The sequence below is a fragment of the Ciconia boyciana genome, chromosome 1 (genome assembly GCF_034638445.1).
Source record: "Ciconia boyciana chromosome 1, ASM3463844v1, whole genome shotgun sequence".
Taxonomy (NCBI): Eukaryota; Metazoa; Chordata; class Aves; order Ciconiiformes; family Ciconiidae; genus Ciconia; species Ciconia boyciana.
The window spans coordinates 202144729-202164197 of record NC_132934.1 but is presented as its reverse complement, the minus strand read 5'-3'; the positions used below and the strand labels follow the sequence as shown (position 1 = coordinate 202164197).

The 19469-nt window shown below is 42.5% G+C and overlaps 1 protein-coding gene across 1 annotated transcript; it reads left to right on the top strand.

Moving 5' to 3' along the window:
• The first annotated feature begins 1342 nt into the window (after positions 1-1342).
• On the top strand, positions 1343-18851 carry ACAT1 (acetyl-CoA acetyltransferase 1). The gene is made up of 12 exons (XM_072850598.1): positions 1343-1439; positions 3550-3597; positions 6732-6849; positions 7719-7814; positions 9125-9225; positions 12272-12415; positions 14286-14436; positions 15005-15100; positions 15789-15902; positions 16296-16360; positions 16991-17148; positions 18468-18851. The coding sequence occupies exons 1-12, from the start codon at positions 1386-1388 to the stop codon at positions 18586-18588; spliced, it is 1266 nt and encodes a 421-aa protein (XP_072706699.1). The 5' UTR covers positions 1343-1385; the 3' UTR covers positions 18589-18851.
• The last annotated feature ends 618 nt before the right edge of the window (positions 18852-19469 follow it).

The window sequence follows — 19469 nt, the reverse complement described above, 5'->3', positions numbered from 1 at the left end:
TGTAGGCATCAACACCAGGGAATGCAGCAGTCAGTCATGGTATATTGTAACAGACGGTGTGCTAACTCCTTCAGGAATTAAAAAAGTGGCTGAGGAGAAGTTAAGCAAGACTGATCAGAAACAAATACAGAACTGCTTGTCCTGGACAGCGTGCAGCAGCACAGTTGGCAGAGAATGTCACCTTGTCTTTTGAGCCTGTTCCTTTGAGATCTAAAGCTCAAGACTAGGAAGGACCAGGCTTTTCCAAGCCTAGCTCCATGCATGTTGAATAGACAGAATGGAAAGAGGCACTGCCAGACAGACAGCTGTAGAGGTTTAATACTGGCCTTCATTTAGAAATCTAGATTTTGAGGCAGAGAACATGAGGGGGGAAAGCAAAATGCGGGGAAGACTGTGGAATCAGCATGGGTGTCCCGAGATCGAGCTGGGGTCAAGTGGGTACCAATCTTTCTGTAAAGGCAGCTGCCGAGATGGTTCTCAGCCAGGTTTGAATTCTGAGGCAACGCTTTTAGATGTTTATGCCCAGGGCTAGACAGGAAAGAGTTTAAGGGGAATTAAGTTGCTGGCTCTTGTGAAAACAGCATGCAGGTACAGCACAAGGGCATGCCAGATGCGAAGTGCCCCACTCAGAAATACTCCAGCACCTGCTTCCCCAACGACCTTGTAACTGCGCAGGTATGTTTCTGATCGGGTTCCACGTGGCGATAAATTTCTGTGTAGCTTTATTTTGCTTATTTCAGCTTGACACTGAAGAGAGGGTTGGGCGAGGGGTCGGCAGAGCACAGCCGCAGCGTTGCTTTCCCTTCCCTGTGGAGGAGAGAGACAACCCTGCGAGCTGGTTCTCCCCCCGCAAGGATCTTCCACGCCCTCTTCGTACCGCTCGCTACTAGTTATTCTTCTACTCTGCACGGAAGCCATGGCTGTCCGTCCCGCGCCCGGGGCTGTCCCTCCGCAGCCCCCTTCCCTCTCCTCAAGGCGGGCTGCGCTGCCGCCCCGCCCCTCCCGGTCCCTAAACGGCGGCACCGGAGACGAAAGAAATGCGCCTGTCACTGCAGAAGGGGTTCCCGGAGAGGGCGGAGGTTCCGCGGCGGCGGCGGGGCTGGCAGACACCGGTCGGACACCCGCCCCCCTCTCAGCGCTGCCGGGCCGCCTGCCCCTGCCGCCTCAGGGGCCGCGCGCCGCCCAACCGCAAGCGCAGGGCGGGCACCGCCCTCTCCCGGCTCAGCCCCGCTGACACTGCGGCCCGCCTTCCAGCCCAGCCAATGGCAGGGACGGGTTCGGCACCGCCCTCAGCCCCAGGGCCAATGGGAGCCGGGAAGGGGCGGGGCGTCGCCGTCTATAGGCCGAGGTGGGGGCGACGGTGACGGGGGGCGGCCGGCGGGAGCATGGCGGCGGTGGCGATGCTGGGCTGGCGGCGTCCGGCTGCGGAGCTGCTGCGGGTGAGGCGCGCGGGGCGGGCCCCAGCCCTTCCCTCCTTCTCCCTCCCTGCGCAGCCCCGGCCCCGCCGCGGGGCCCGGAAAGACTTAGCCAAGGTCACACCGGCGTCTGTCGGCGGGGACAGGCGGCGTCCCCCTCACCTCACCCCCGCGGCGCGGCGGGAGGGAGCCCCCGGTCCGGGAAGGAGCTGAGGGGAGGGAGCAAGTCCCGGGCCGGCTCCTGCTGGGGGAGCGGAGGCCGGTGTCTGCCGCAGCCTGCAGGGCCGGGCAGGCCGGGCCGCCCTGGAGCCGCCTGGCTGTGAAGGGCGGCTCCCCCCGCGCCCCGCCTGGGCAGCCCCGTGCCGGCTACCGCGCTAAGCCCGGCGGGACCTTTAACCGCGATCTTGAGAGCGGCTTTTTCCACTGCCTCATAACCGCCTGTCAGCGCTGGGAGTGCAGCGGGCTGACAGGGCCCTCGCCCGGCTCTTCAGGTCGTTCCTTCGTAATTCGCTGCCCTACAAAGGCCCGGTATCGGTCTGTTACCCGCTTCAGCGATAAGGACGTGTAGCAGCTGTCAAAGGCTTTCTCCAGCCAGGGCTGGGAGGGGAAGCAGGTAGCAAATGTACTGCCTCGGTGTGCATACGGTAGGTTCATCAGAAGCAGAGGCGGCCGGGAGGTGAGATACTGAGTGCTCCTGCCTGAAGAGCCGCAGTACGTGATTGCTTTGAGGTGCTGCTGTCTTCATTGGTGGGGCTGCCTGGTTTGCCTGGAGCGCTGGGGATCCTGTCACTGGTGTAGAGAGCGGTACTAGGAAGAAAAGGGCAGGTGAAGCATCCACGTTGCGCTGGATTGCATGCGGATTGGCCATAGTGCCGTATGCAAAGCTGAAGGTTGTGTCTTAGCAGCTGTAGAAAGTGGTTTGTTGTTTTTTTTTTTAAAAAAAAGTCTGTAATTGACAGAGCATGAACACTGCTAGCAGGGGCCAGTTACACTTAGAAGAGTGTTGTCTGGTTTGTCCAGTTTACTGTAAAGGTAACCTTCAGGTGTAGCACAGTAAGGGCATGTTACTTTGCTGGGTTTTTTTTTTTTTGACACTAACCCTTGAAAGCCCTTTTATTAAAGCCCTGCAGGGACATAATTAATTTTCAGAGAGAAGTTTAAGTTAAACTTCCTGCTGGTTTTTACAACCTGAGCTAGAAAAAAAAAAACCTAATTAAAAAGCAGTAGGAAAAATCTTGTCTTTTGTTAGTTGAAGGTTGTTAAATTAAGAGAGAAACAGACTAAATTTTCATATTGTGGACACAATACCAGAAGGCATTCGTTGATTTATAAAATTGATGGTGTTTTTGCAGTGTCCTTAAGTAGTTATTATTTTTAATTAGTTTTTATTTAGCTCTCACTCAGGAATGACTGGAAATCTCCGGTGTACTGAAATGTTGTCTAAGGAAATGGCTTAAACTCTTGATATTTTAAACCACTAACTGACAGGTAATTCTGTTAATATATGAAATAATACTTACAGATGTATCTTTGTATCTTTACATTGATTAATTAGATTAAGCTAGTAGCTGGTGAATTAGCCTGCTCAGGTGATACCTTTTTCTTTTTCTTGGTTTTTTTTTTGTTTTGTTGGGGTTTTTTTATATTTTGTTTTAGCATTCTGAATTCATTATCCTCATTTTGGTTCATGAAATGCCAATGAAATGAAGCTGTAGACACAAACTACCACAGTTTAAAAAGCAGTGAAGTTAATTATAGCAATGAATGAACCAAAGTCCAGAGAAGCAGACAGAAGGACTAGTAAACTCTTTCAAGATAGCACCACTCACTCCCTGGCTTAGACATATGTTATGTATGTACATAACAGACTTGGCCAAAATGAACTGGGTTTTGTTTTTAAAGGAGTATCTGTTTATTTTTCAGTAAATTTTTTTATCACAGATGTTACGGTAAGACCATGTACTAGGCTACGCTTTTTTAAAAAGGCATTTTATGATTTTTAATTTAATATTTTTTCCAGTGTTTCTTAGATATTATTTTTTAAAATACCGACTTTTGTGAAAATGGTACATTACTGAAACATCATGGTATTGGCTTTCTTGATACGAAATTCTGAGGAGTTTCTTATTTTCAGGCTTTGAAGTATACAAGCCGTGGCTATGCATCACAGCGTACTTTAAATGTAAGTATAAAGCACCATCTGACTGCAATAAATCACTGTTTTAAATCTGTTTCTTAATCACTGAAGTTTTTTAAAAAGTTACCAAAATAAAAATCTGCATTGTAGACAATGTGACTTGTGCCCAAGTGACGCCTTACTGCAAAATCTGGAATAGAAGTCAGATTTCCTTTTGTATTTTGTTTTGCTAATTGTTAGGTACTCTGGAACAAAATTGGTTAGAAGTGCATCAGCTAACTTAATGCAACAATCTACCCCTTATTGGGAAAATACAGCTGATGCCAACTGATCCCTTTGAGGTTATTTGTATGTTATTTTGCAACTTGGTGTTACAACGTAAAAGATGAGGACAAGTATGTTACCATTACTGAAGTCAATCATGATGGAGAAGGGGTTACAGAAACAGATGTTATGAGTTTTAAACAAGTATAATTTTGTTTTTTTTAATTTAGATATTTTCTAGTTTTGTTTCTTTGCTTGTCTCCCTAAATAAAGGACTTGTGGTAAGATCCTGTAAAGCTTTGTGTCTAACTTCCACTGAAACCAGCACAGTTGGAGGCACTCATTGCTTCCTCTCAGTAGCTGTCTGGGGGCAGCCAGAGGTCTGAAGTGTGCATCTTTTTGGTGTTAGGTCTTCATGCTACTCTCACAGGGTTAGCAGGTAGACATGTTGATGTAGCACTAAAGCTAAGAGGCAAAATAAGAGTAAATCTGTTTTGAGGGGCTACTAGGGATAGAGCTGAATGTCATACCATGTCTTAAACTACTGCTTATGTGTTATGCTGGGACCTGGGTGCTTTTGAATATCTCCAAGGATGGAGACTCCACAACCTCTCTGGGCAACCTGTTCCAGTGCTCAGTCACCCTCACAGTGGAAAAGTGTTTCCGATGTTCAGAGGGAACCTTCTGTGTGTCAGTTTGTGCCCATTGCCTCTGGTCCTGTCCCTGGGCACCACTGAAAAGAGCCTGGATCCATCCCTTTTGCACCCTCCCTTCAGGTATTAATATACATTGATGAGATCCCCCTGAGCCTTCTCTTCTTCAGGCTAAATAGTCCCAGCTCTCTCAGCCTTTCCTTGTATGTCAGATGCTCCAGTCCCTTAATCATCTTTTCTGGACTCTCTCCAGCATGTCCATGTCTCTCTTGTACTGAGAAGCCCAGAACTGGACACAGCACTCCAGGTGTGGCCTCACCAGTGATGAATAAAAGGGCAAGGATCACCTCCCTCAACCTGCTGGCAATACTTTGTCTAATGCAGCCCAGGATTCCATTTGCCTTCTCTGCTGCAAGGGCCCATTGCTGGCTCATGTTCAACCTGGTGTGCACCAGGACCCCCAGGTCCTTTTCCGAAAAGCTGCTTTCCAGCTGGCTGGCCCCCAGCATGTCCTGGTGCCTGGGGTTGTTCCTGCTCAGATGCAGGACTTGCCCTTCTCCTTGTTGAACTTCATGAGGTCCCTGTCAGCCCATTTGTCCAGCCTGTTGAGGTCCCTCTGGATGGCAGCATGCCCCCCTGGCATTCAGCCACTCCTGCCAGTTTTGTGTTGTCAGCAAACTTGCTGAGCGGACACTGTCTGATCATCCAGATCATTAATGATGATGTTAAATGGGACTGGACCCAGTATTGACCCTTGGGGTACACTCTAGTTACTGGCCTCCAACCAGACTTCATGCCGCTGATCACCACCCTCTGGGCCCAGATGTTCAGCCAGTTTTCAGTTCACCTCACTGCTCATCCAGCCCATACATCAACAGCTTCTTTGTGAAGATCTTATGGGAGACAGTGTTGAAAGCCTTATCAAAGTCTAGGCAGACAATGTCCACTGCTCTCCCTGCATCTACCAAGCCAGTCATTTCACTGTAGAAGGTTATCGGGTTGGTTGAGCATGACTTCCCCTTGGTGAATCCATGCTGATGACTCTTGATGATTTTCTAGTTGTTCATGTACCTGAAAATGGTTTCCAGGATTATCTTGTTTCATCACCTTCTCGGGAATCGAGATGAGGCTGATCGGCCTGTAGTTCCCTGGGTCCTCCTTCTTGCCCTTTTTGAAGATAGGAGTGACGTTTGCTTTCCTCCGGTCCTCAGGCACCTCTTGCAATTGCCGTGACCATTCCAAGATTATCAAGAGTGACCTTACAAAGACATCTGCCAGCTCCCTCAGCACTTGTGGGTGCGTTGCAGCAGGGCCCATGGATTTACGCATGTCCAGTTTGCTTAAGTATTCCCTGACCTGGTCCTCTTCCACCAAGGGTACATCTTCCTTGCTCTAAACTTCCCTTCTGGGGCCTGGGATTCCTGAAGGCCAGTCTTACTAGTGAAGACTGAGGCAAAGAGAGTATTTAGTACCTCACGGCCTTTTCCATGTCCTGTGTCACCAGATCCCCTGCCCCATTGAGCAGCAGGCTCACATTTTCCTTAGACTTCCTTTTGCTTCCTAGGTGCTTTTGGAAGCCCTTCTTGTTGCCTTTGACATCACTTGCCAGATTCAATTCCAGTTGGGCTTTGGCTTTTGTAACTTTGTCACTGCATGCTCAGACAGTGTCTCCCAGGTTCCCTGTCCCTACTTCCACCTTCTGTACACTTCCTGTTTGTCTATGAGTTTTGGTCATCCATGCAGACCTCCTGGCATTTTTACCTGACTTCCTGCTTGTTGGAATGGACTGCCTTTGAGCTTGGGGGGGTAATCCTCAAATATTAACCAGCTTGCTTCGACCCCTCCTCCCTCCAGGGCCTTGGGACTCTTTCAAGCATTATCCATCCCAAGGCTGAGCTCAGTGCTCTCCAGCTGTTCTCTCACATAAAGGGTGACCCCCTTCCTTGTCTCCTTGGCCTGTCCTTCTAAAGAGCCCATACCCCTCCATGGCAGCACTCCAGCCGTGGGAGCCATCCCACCACAGCTTTGTGATCCCAACAAGATTGTAGTCCGGCAGCTGCACACTGATCTCTAATTCCTTATGTTTATTCCCCATGTTGCATGCATTAATAAAGATTATTCTAGTGTTCTGAAACCCTTGCAGGATAAAAGGGAAGCTGTAACATGAATGAAAGAGTAAAAGTGGATAAATTTAAAAAACACTGGTATATGTGTGCATGTGTGAGAGAGACTGTGACTTTTACTCCATGCTTCTCCTCTTAGGAGGTGGTGATAGCAAGTGCTGTAAGGACACCGATTGGATCTTTCCAAGGATCTCTTTCGTCACTGCCAGCCACTAAACTTGGTTCCATTGCAATTAAGGGAGCAATTGACAGAGCAGGTATATGTAAATATTTTTTTCTGTGACAAAGAAAATCTCAAGTGGCTCAGAACAGTATCAGTCTGTGTCTTTTAAGTTGCTTGGTAAACAAAAAATCCTGTTTTTTTGCTGCTGTGGCACTCTTAAGTCTTTATCCACAAATGGTATTTAAGTAAAGTTGACTGTTGGGCTTTGTTTCAATCTGAATTAAGGGCTGCTTCTAGGAGCAGAATATTACTTAGGGATATCTGTGCTAGTCCAAATCTGATTGAACATGCTAATTGTTTTTCTGGGGTGGGATTTTGACACACCTAAGCTGATGCAAAGGCTACTTGTTGCTGAAACTGGTGGCCTTTCCTTTCCCTGCCCATTTTTTACATAGGCACTTACACGGGCACTTCAAACAGCATATTACAAGAACTTGAACACCAGGGCTGTTGCAAGAGATGTGTGGGAGAGCAGGTGGACACCTGCAGGTGGACCAGCCGTGGCCATGGCTCACCCCTGTTAAATAAACAAACAAAACTGTTTCTTTAGACATAATTGTGGCAGGTAGAAAGTTTTGTGCATTTAACCATCCATGGAAATGGAGCTTCTCAGGTGACTAGTGAGACTTGGGAATGTTTGCTTTAGTTAGCTAACTGTAGCTTGTTCTGCAGGGTAAGAAGGGAATTCTCTTCTGTGGGGGTCACCAGTTCATCATGTCCCATGAATATGAGCGTAGAGATCTGGGATGCACCCAACAGGGGCGTGTGTGCTGCTTTTGGCACACAGGTTGGACACAGCATGTTTCATCAGTCTTTGATAGGAAACTTCAATGGGAAGGTTCATAAAAGGGAGTTACATCTTCCGTGCAAAGAATCTTGAATCAAAACCATTTTGTTTTATAGGTATCCCTGCAGAAGAAGTGAAAGAAGCATATATGGGTAATGTCTTGCAGGCTGGACAAGGACAAGCTCCAGCCAGACAAGCAGTCCTGGGTGCAGGTATTAATTCTCTTGATTCTGGAGTTAAAGGTTTTCTGTCTTTATGTAGACAGTGTAGATTATTGAGCTATGAGTTAAAGCAGAGTGGTGCCCAGCCTTTTGTCAAGATAGTCTGTGTATGCTTTTTTCCCCATGGTGGGTGAAGGGTGTATGTTGTACTCATGTAAGTGGGCCTAATTGTGCATCCTCAGGAATCAATTTTCATATGCACAATGGATGTTACTGCCTACGGTGCTTGCAGAACCTGGAGAAGATGACATTGGAGACAAGGCTGCTACTTCCAGAGCACTTCAGGCTAATGATGGATGCTGCTCTTTGAAGCTTTCATGAAACAGACTTTTTTTCTTCAGTGTATCATTACTCTTAAGCTTTATTGGACAGGGGGTCAGTGAGTTTCCATGAACTGCAGATATGAGTATGTAATTAGATTCATCTTTCTGTGGAGTCTGGAGCTGCCACTGGAAGGATTCACTCTGTAACGTTAACTGCAGCACAGATGTTATTGGGGTGCAGGAATTATTTTCTTCTTCCTTTTGCTGTAGGGATGGGATTCCATACTTTAGCATGATGCTAGGAAAGTCTATGGGTCAGGGAAGAACTGGATACTTTCTTGGCTCTGTCCCTGTACTTTTTTGAAAAAGGAGGAGCTGCTTCCATGTGAGGCAAAGGGATGAACATGGCTCTTTTCCCTGGCTAGTTTCCCCATCTCACTGCTAGTATGGAGGTGATGTGCTGGTAGCTGAGCAAGCCTAGGGTAGAGGCAGTGATGCAGTGGTCTTGAGCCAAGCTGCACACAGCAGAGCCCAAAGCTATTGCCATGAACAACGATAACAATAATAACTCATTAAAAACCGTGTGAATGACACTGACACCTAGCACTTTTGGTCTTGTTCAGTATTGTTTGTGTTTAGAGTCCCTATACTTCTGGGGTCTGTCTTGTTGCCAGTTGCTAATCTCTACAGCTTCTTTATGCCTTTTCAATCTCGAATGCTTCTTAGAGGCAGGGATTGGGGTGTCAGGAGGAGGAATAGCTCTGGAGTAATTTCCCTGACCTTCTGTCTCTGATTCCTCATTTGCTTGTTCCCTTATCACAAGTCTGTTGTCTGAAGGGGAGAAACAAAAAGAGTCTCCAGGAAGGATAGCAACTAGGGGTGAGGATAGATAAATTGCCCTGGCAGGCCAAATAATGCAAGCTGGACAGCCTGGGCTTAGATAAAAATTGGTCCCATATGAAATATTGCTGAAACACCAATAAAGTGTTAGTCTACCCTTTAAATAATGAAGTTGTTTGTACAACTTCTTTGACTCAGGTCTACCAGTCTGCACTCCTACTACAACTGTCAATAAAGTCTGTGCTTCAGGAATGAAATCGATCATGATGGCAGCACAAAGCCTGATGTGTGGGAGTCAGGTATGTGAATTTTAGTGTTGTTTTATGGAAAAAACACATAATTAATGTTGTAGATCCTGTCCTACTAATAACTGTGCTCTTTGATTTGGGACTGTGTTTTGACTTGGGATAACAAAGCTAATTAGCGAGGCTTTGTTTTGCTTATGCAACCTTAATTTTATAGTCACTTAAGTGTGTTTTAGTTTAAAACAGAAAAAAAATTTAAGTATTATAGTTAGGAAATTGTCAGATGTATTTTTAGAGCTGAGCAAATAAGGTGGATTTTTTTGGGGGGGTGTTTACATCCTCTCCCTACTGCTCTTCCTGCACCCCACCTCCTGCCCCACCCTCAAAAAATAATTAAGAGAATTTTCAAGCTTCCTGGTTTGAAAAATTGAAGAAATTTTTATAGACTTAGTTTTTTGCAGAAACACATTTAATCTTGACTTTCAGATACTTTTAAACACTTAGATGAATTAAATATACATATTAAAGCAATGTTGTTTCCAAGTACATTAAAGATGTTTCAGGCTTTTAAAAATTGTTTTAGAAGAAGTGGAATCTATTGTTGCTGAATAAGCGTTTTCATTGAAGAGAGGTCAATGGAGGGGAATTGCTCATCTCTGTCAACTGTGTTCTAAGATTCTCTATATGATGGGGAAAATAGTATCACTCAATGGGAGGATGGGAGAATACATCATCTTCAGCAAGCCGTTAAATGCTATGCAGCAAAGAATATGGGAGAAGTGTGAATGTGAAGAAAGACATTTCAATTTTGTTTTTAATTCCATACTTGAAGCATTTTGGCAACATCTCCCCTTCTCTGAAATGAAAATATTGTCTGTTCAATATGTATTTTTGGTTTACAAAGTAAGTGGGTCATTAGTGAGAAATGTACTTTTTTTTTTTTCCTTAGAACAAAAGTGAAATATTTAAGTTTTGTTGTCCCTTCTGTGAAAAAACGAGTATAGCTGAGTTAAGCAACTACTTACTGCTTTGGCCTTGCTCTGCAGAGAATGGCCCTTTGTCCAGTGCCTACTGAAGTCGGTGGAAGTCTTGTCATTGGACTTTGAACCAGGCCCAGCATGTCTGTGTAAACAGCTACGTTTGGATTTAGTCGTTTACATCCAGTGACTTCATGAGAGTGGTTGTGCATTTGGTGGGTTTGGCAGATGCAGGCTGTGAGCTCTGAAGAGAACTGGAGTTTTCAGCTGAGCTAATCATACATGCTGTGCTGCCAGTCTCAGCAAAAGCAGAGGCTCAGACAGTTATTAGTCTCTTAGAGCTATAAATTATGGGGTTTTTTGGTATTTGTTTGTTTTTCCTGGCTGCAGACTGTGAGGTATCTGTGGTATGAAAGTCAGTGGTGGTTCCCAGTGGCTTGAGTCAGTGTACATCATCATATAAACAATTGTGTTAACTCTGTCTTCAGGTCTTTCACTTTATGGAATCGAAATGCCAGGGACTCTATTACTGCTTCCACATCTCAACTGCCTTTCCGATTTATCTGCCTTTCCAGTTTGTCACCAGCCTTCGTTCTTTTCTTTATTACTTCATGTCACTGTTCCTGGATCTAGTTTATAATCTATTCTGAACCAAACCATTATTTCTCTGATTCTTAATTTAAGGAAACCAAAAAAGCTTTCATCTTTTTCTTATTGCTGTTTTGATGTAAAATCTTTTTGAATTTATATTAACAACACTATTGAACTCTCAGACTCCCACTGCTGTGTATTTTTCTTACATTTATCCGTGTGTGCTGGTTTTGGCTGGGATAGACTTAATTTTCTTTATAGTAGCTAGTATGGGGCTATGTTTTGGATTTGTGCTGAAAACAGTGTTGATAACACACTGATGTTTTGGCTGTTGCTAAGTGGTGTTTACACTGGTCAAGGACTTTTCAGCTTCCCATGTTCTGCCAGGTGCACAAGAAAATGGGAGGGGGCACAGCCAAACTGGCTAAAGGGCTATTCCATACCATATGATGTCATGCTCAGTATATAAAGCTGGGGAAGAAGAAGGAAGGGGGGACATTTGGAGTGATGGCGTTTGTCTTCCCAAGTAATCGTTACGTGTGATGGAGCCCTGCTTTCCTGGCGATGGCTGAACACCTGCCTGCCCATGGGAAGGAGTGAATGAATTCCTTGTTTTGCTTTGCTTGCATGCACGGCTTTTGCTTTCCCTCTTAAACTGTCTTTATCTCAGCCCACGAGTTTTCTCCCTTTTACTCTTCAGATTCTCTCCTCCATCCCAGCAGGGGGGGAGTGAGTGAGTGGCTGTGTGGGGCTTAGTTGCTGGCTGGGGTTAAACCACCATGTTTCAAATATGCCATTAAACACAACTGTGTCTATTCTTCATGTCCTGAGATCCTAGGTATTTTGGGGGTATAGCCTGATGAACAGTAGGTATACTTATGGTCCTTACAGCTTTGCTGTTTGTAGGTTTTCTGTTTGTTTGCTTTGTCTCAGCTTGAAAAGTGGACTAATTTAGAAATGCCCATAATGATTCAGCTTAATTCAAGTTCAGTAATCATTAACATCTCATTCTTTTGCTGGCCTTTTCAGATGATAAAACCATATTACATCATCTCTCTTTACATAGTAAGATGAAACAATATTATGTAAAACTGCAGGTACTTGTAAATCTCTGTCTCTTCTTATTGGTCTCTTAGATTCTGACTGTTGCTTGTTCCATAGGGATATAGAGCTGCGAATGAAGAACAAAAATGAGAAATTTACAGAAAAAGAAACTGTTGAAAGTAAAATGTATAATTTGATCTTGGAAGCTTTTGAAGTAAAAATGCAAGAGACTGACATGGCTCTTGCAGCTTTCTAAAACTCCATACAAGACAAAAGTCCAGTTGTTCTGTCAGGGTGGATTAACTGTCTTCAGCTGTTGTTCCTGCTCTTTGCTTTTTAAATGCATAAAGATTTTTCTTCCTTTTTCTCTAAGACTGCTCAGAAATGTAAAGTGTCCATGCTTAATCTCTTGCTAGTATTTGTTCCTACAAGAAGTCATAGAGAACACACTGCACTGTTAATAATTTTAACTTGTTTCCTTTGAGCAGGATGTAATGGTTGCTGGTGGAATGGAGAGCATGTCTAATGTTCCCTATACAATGAGCAGAGGATCAACACCTTATGGAGGAGTAAAGCTGGAAGACCTGATAGTAAAAGATGGGCTGACAGATGCTTATAACCATATTCATATGGTAAATATTCCCACACAGTACTAAAGTATCAGCGATAGACCTGATGCAGCTGTGAAGAGCTTGCTTATAATTACTATGAAACTGCTTCATCTAGCAAACCTAGAAATGAGGAATAACATTAATGGAGGAGGAAAAAGTCTTCCATGTCCGGGCTTCTTGTAGTAACTGTAATGGAGGGGGCTAGACAGAGGACCAAAACAGAATAGCAAATGGTGTGTTAATGTTTAACTGTCTCTGAAGTCTGAATAGCCTAGAGCAGGGATTAAAAAAAAAAAAATAAATAAAAATCTGTTACTGATAGATTGCTGTTGCTCTATCTGTGGGAGAGAGCAATCAAGTTACTTGATGTCTTTGAAGGTACCTACTCAGTACGGTGCAGCAGGCTCTCAATTTTATTTTCCCTCCCCCAATGTACATATCTCATATCTTCTGCTGGAAGGTTTGAGTCAGCTGATATGCTTACTCATCAGCATGGTAACTGAAATTGGACAAACAACTGCAAACTTAGGACGGGTTTGGAAAACAGCTGATATAAAGATAGTGAAGAACAAGCATCAGGGAAGAACAGTTTGAAAAGAGAATGGTTACTTTCAGTTTACGAATATTTCTGACCTAATTCACAGCTGTGGGGCATTATTGACTGATCAGTTAGTGTTCTCACTGGCGTACAGGAAAACATGTCATGAAGAATATTCTACTGTGATCCATATATTTGATACAGACCTCACTGCTTCTGTGTGCAATTTATTCTTTTTGCCTTATAGTGCACTCTGCTTAGGCTATTGGTTGAAATCCACTCCCACATTTCAGCTAAAATGGATTTTGATTGTGAGGATTTTTATAGGAATGTAAATAGCGGCTTTGCTAGTTCCTGTGTGTGGGGAAAAACTCTAGGAGTTGGTTATAATACATGAAGTTTTAACAGATTGTGACAGTATTTCAGAACCTTTTGTCTTTATTATAGCAGCGGTAGGTTGCTTGGAAAACCTTAACGGTCTGTGTGAGAATATACAGGAAGGCCCATCCGATGGCTTTAGGAACTTATTCTGGTCTGTGTTTTGGCAATAGACTAGGTTGCTGATGCTATTAAGACTTTAAATTCTTTAACTGCATAGAAGTGAACTTGCTTGTTTGAAGAACTGGAGGAACACGGTACTAAAGGGTTTTGTGTTGATTCATTGAGTTTTCTACAGAGAAATGAGAGGTGGAACAAAACCTGTCCAAGAACAAATCTTTCAGGTTGACTAAATGAGTATCCTTTTTTTTTTTTTTTTGATTTTGTCACCAGGTATTTAGACAGTGTTGGTAAAGAATTATGATTGTATAATTATGATTGACCTACATATTTGATTGTTTAATTCTATTTATTTCATTCCAGTTATTAGACAAAAGGTATACACACTTTTATTTGTACAGTTTTTAGAGTATCAGATCCTGAAGGCTAAATAAGCCCCGTGTGTTGACCTGTTCTTGAAACCTTTGGAATAGACAAGCTAATGATGGAATGAAAACACTAGTAAGATGATGTGAACATACTGTTCTGTGGCTGAACAATGATCTTCAGTCTCTGAAGACATCAACCCTAGGCACTTTAAAACTTACTTTTGCATGCAGGTTTTTTAACTTAAAGGCCTTGTAATGAACGTTCCTTCATGGCTTTAATAGTCTGGATCCAGAAAACGTTTGCTAAATCTGAAGTTCATATTCCAAAACCAGAAGTCACTATTTGATCATGACTGTGTAAATTAGAAATGGACACCAAATATTAGTCACATTCAATTCTGGAAATCTGCTGGTTGAGTTTTTTCAGCTACAGTTGTAGTTCACAGCTCCAGAAATACCAAACCTAACGTGCCTGGTTTTCTCCAAGGGCAACTGTGCTGAGAATACTGCGAAGAAGTTTACTATTTCACGAGAGGAACAAGACACTTACGCCATAGGCTCTTACACTAAGAGCAAAACAGCCTGGGATTCAGGAATATTGAAAAATGAAATAGTTCCGGTCACTATTTCACAAAAAGGTATTATGGAAAGGTGTGATAAAACGAATTGTGTTTCTCATTGAAAGCTGTAACATTGTCTGTGTTCAGTGCAGATTGTGTTGTTTAAACATGCGGATATCAGGAACACTAATTTTAGATTAGCTAAGAATCTTCTGTTACACAGACTTTCTGGTGAACAGCAGTCAGTGGCCTGTGATCTGGGTTTGGTTTTTAATTTTTCTTTAACGTTATATACCATATCTTCTTCCTTTTTTATGTAAGTGGAAGACTAGCTACTGAACTTAGCTAGTATGGCTTGAGGACATCTATGTTTTAATTGCCCTATTAATTACCTTAAAGATACATTCTTTGTCCCTTTCATTCAGCCACCAGGAAGTATAAATGGATTTGCTGTGAATAAATTTGACTAAGGAGTAATTTCTTTTTTCAGTTTTCATAAACACATTTCTTGACATGCATTTCACATGTTTACATTTTTTAATGGAAATAATTTGTTTAAATAAGGCAGCGTTTAATCAAAGTACGGTGTTGGAATGTCTTAAGAATAGGCTGCACTATAAAATACTAAACCAAATCTGAATTTCAGGAAAGCCAGATACAGAAGTGAAAGAAGATGAAGAATACAAACGTGTTGATTTTAGTAAAGTTCCAAAGCTGAAAGCTGTTTTCCAAAAAGAAAATGGTAAATATTGTTAAACTAACTGCTTCATTTTCTACCAAGTGCAAGGATATTTTGTTACAGTGAAGAGTACTGTTCACAAGAGCTTGAATGCCCAGCAGTAGTCCATTAACTTTTAAATGTCTGCTAAGATAAAAAAACATGCTTCACAACCGCATCAACTGGCCTGGATTAAAAGATGGTCCAAGAACCTTAAACCAGTGAAAACCTCTGTTTTGGACATTTGCTTTAAAAAGAAAGAAACAGATTGGTTTCAGCTTAGCTCTTGCCTTGGTCTCCGCCAAGTATAAACTCTTGTTTCAGCGGGAGCTGGAATGCCTTTACATAGTTACCTGTTGCTTCCTTGAATCTGTAATGGATAAATCTTTCTGGCTAAATCAAAGTTGCCACTCAGTCACAACCCTTTTTGAGCTGGAATTCCGTGTTAATGCCAGCAATGCAGCTGACGTGGAAGGCATGATCTAAACTGCCACTTGGATAAAGATACGAATACATGTGATCGTTACTTGTTTAATCAAACGGATTTAAAAAAAACCCCTCGTTTTTAGTTAACTCAGTGCAACAGATATCACCATATTGTTGAGACCTTATGTTCAAGGGCCTAAGGTAAAAAAAAAAAATCATTGACAGGATGTACCTGAGCTATATTGCATGCTCCCCTCTGTTTAAACAATGCTTTTACCTTTTCTAGGAACAGTTACAGCTGCTAATGCCAGTACTCTGAATGATGGAGCAGCTGCTTTGGTGCTGATGACTACAGAGGCAGCCAAGAGACTGAAAGTCAAACCATTGGCACGGGTAGTAGGTAAGATTTTTCTTATCTTTGAGTACAGTCCTGGTACTCCCATAGTATGCTCTCAGACTGGGAGTCCTGTTTGGCCGGTTATCTGACATTTGTGGGACAGAAAAGGTGAGCCCTTAGGCATTATGGCTGCATCTTCTCAATACAGTCCTTGAAATTTCAAGTGTCGTACCAGCAGGCTTTTGAGTATAAACAGAGTTTTCTATTTAGAATAATATTAAAAATATGAAAATGTTATTATGGGGCTCACTTCGGGCACCCAACTGTAGATGTATCTATCTCACAGACCGTTATATTCAGAATTATTCTATCTTGGCTGGGTTTACTGCTTGCATGAATAAAAATAATGTATGGTAAAAACAAACAGTCTTTAAACAGCTTTTGCGATTTTTACAGCTTTTGCAGATGCTGCTGTTGATCCCATTGACTTCCCAATTGCACCTGCACATGCTGTTCCCAAGGTAGGAATAAAATTGAGTGATTTTTTTGAAAAACAGGCTTCCCTAGCACTGGATTGTTGGTTCATCCCTCAGTGGATCTTCCTGTAATTAGGATCAAAATTATAATTGCGTCATAAATACAAACAACACACGTTTTTCAGAGGATCAGGCTTGAATGCAGATTTTCAGAGTAACAAATTTCTCACACCTGTTTTGAAAGAGAATATTGTTTATACTGCTTTCACCAACTTTGGGCTTGTTTACACTTTTGAAGCTTTGCTGCTAGTATGGCTAAAAGGCAAAATAAAGATGGTTATACCAGTACAGACCAGTTCAAAAAGGAACTGAAGACAAGTGTATGGCATGAGGCAATACTGTATCAGTTGTTTAAATGTACTTACTGTAGCAGTGGTCTTAGTATAAGTGTGGTGAAAACGTATGCTTGGCATAGGGTACTCTCCATTTCTTCTTTTGTGAAAACTCAAGTTGGTGCTTCAGTACCTCAATTTTGCTTTTTTCCACCTGACAAAATGCAAACTTGAATCAGACTGTGGGCAGCCTGAGCCACCAACTTTAAAATAGACCTAATTATTTCTATAATTAGCTTCCTAATTTTTTCATAGTAGTAATTATTTTTATTATTATTTCTAGATTCTAAGTGAGACAGGCCTGAAAAAAGAAGATATTGCAATGTGGGAAATCAACGAAGCATTCAGTGTTGTGGTGCTGGCCAATATTAAAATGCTGGGTATTGATCCACAAAAAGTAAATATCAACGGAGGAGCCGTCTCTCTTGGACATCCAATAGGGTAAGTAAAACAAGCACTGCTTTCTGTTCTGCACATGGGCATTGTTTTCTAGACGTGCTGCTAACACATTTACCTTTATTCTCAAATTTAATGCAAGTAGGAAGGGTAATAGAAATTTGCTATCAAGTACATAGTGACTTAATTCAGGTGTTAAATTCCAGGGTACCTGGAAAAGAGCATGATCCCATTTTTCTCTTCACAGTTAGTTATCACCTACTTTTTATAAAGAGCTTGCTTGTTACCATAGCTGTAAGGATTTATGAAGTATTAAAACCAAATCACTATTAACATGACAATAAACAACACTAATCAAGTAGTTAAGCTCATGAAGTTTACAGGTAAACTTGGGAAAATAGTGAAGGATATGGTACAGGGACTTTTATTTTTCTTACATGTGCAAAGTGAAATTCCAGGTGTCGTCAAAGCATTTTTGGCAGTGAATCCAAAAGTCTCCAAGCACCTAATGCAGCAGACAGGGATAGGCTGAGGGATGTTGGTGGGTCTTTTGTTTGGAGTTCTGCCACCTGGGTAGAGGAGCCAGATCACCTGCTGTGTTCCCCAACAGCTGTCACTTACTCATGACTTAGGTACATCCCATTAATCCTCCCTAAGGGTGCTCATGCTGCACGGTCCAGGTCTACAAGGAAAAATTCTTTTCAAAACTTCTCAGTAAATACAGATGTGAAGTAACCACGTTGTACATCAGGAACAAGTAGGAGTACTTTATGGTTCATAAAAAGCTCTAATCAAGGCATAATCCCGCAAGACATGCTGACATCTCCTTTGCAATATCAGCTCCTTCTCATAAGGGAATATGATCTTTTTTGTCTTAAAAGTTAATGTCAGCAGTCCAATGACAGAATTTAAATGTCTGATTTTGCATGTTAGGTGGATCAAAGTAGCATACTGCAGTAGATCAAGTTGTAAGCAAATAAACTGTTTGAAATTAGTTGTTACTGTCAATTTGGGTTTTGTCGTGGATTTGTTATCATCTTTGAAAGAGCTTTGCTACCTGTAGAGATACTTCATAATATACAGACGGACTTAGAGGCGATTTCTTTTTCCAGAAGAAACTTTAGATAAACATGGAGTTTTTGTTTGTGTATGTATAAGAATCTTTCTGTTAGTTAAGTACTGTAGCTAGAGAAACATAACCTGTATTGTATCTAAATGTAGATGAAAGGGGTTGTCTGGTCTTTTTGTTGGTGGCTTTTTCCCCTCCAGTGAATGAGTTACTATCTTCTGCCAACTGTCCTGTGGGGGTCAAATCAAGAACTTCCTTTAAACTAAGCTATATACATTTTTTTTCTTTTATTTAGAATGTCTGGAGCAAGAATTGTTGTTCACATGGCCCATGCGTTGAAACAAGGACAATATGGTCTTGCAGGAATTTGCAATGGCGGAGGAGGTGCTTCTGCAATATTGATAGAGAAGCTGTAGGCCCAAATAGTGTTGGAAATGAAGCCTTAAACACTCTCTGATCACAATGATGAATGGTACCTGTTACATCTTATTTATCAATAAGTGGATGAATTCCTTAACTGCTATTCTAAAATTTCTTAAAACATCATCAATTATTCATACAGACAACGGGGCTTTTAGTACTCTGACTCAGTGCAAGTTTTTATACAGTGCAAATAAAAAAAATGTCAAATTATCATAATGTCTTGAGACCTGACAATAAAGAATGTTTGTTAACTGTGGCTCCTGTCACCAACGTATGGTTTCTCAACTGCCACTGAAAATGAATTCTCTTGGTAGCTCCCATAGTGCTGCTACTAGAAGCTGCTAGTTTCGTGCAGTTTTGTTGCTTAATTTTCCCAAGCAATTTTCATGGAAAAAATAACTTCACTGAAAGGTTAGTTTTCTACTGTTGTGTACCTTGAAGCCATGTCAAATGCAAAAAAGGAGCCCTGCTGCAGCACTGGCTCGGGGCGTAGTATCAAAGCAAACTAGGAGAGATGGTGGTGTAACTTACTTACACATGCAAGTACCAACATGGCCTCAAAATACTACTGCTCCTTTTTTGTTCGTTGAACCCTGGGTGCCGTATTTTGTCAATACACTTTTAAGTAGAGGCAGATTCAGGACCGAACAAGTACAGTTACCGTCACTGCTTCTTCACGAAGAGCTGCCCAATACATGGATGCACTCTGGAATTCACAGCTAAGCCTTCAGGAATCTAGAGTTAAGCATTCGTATTGCAAGCACGGGGAGACAGGAAAATACTTGCCTGGAATGAATCTTGTTCAAGACTTCAGGGAGATGTTATACAGTTTCTTCAGCAGGCTTCTTACCAGAGGGCAAAAACTGGCTATTTA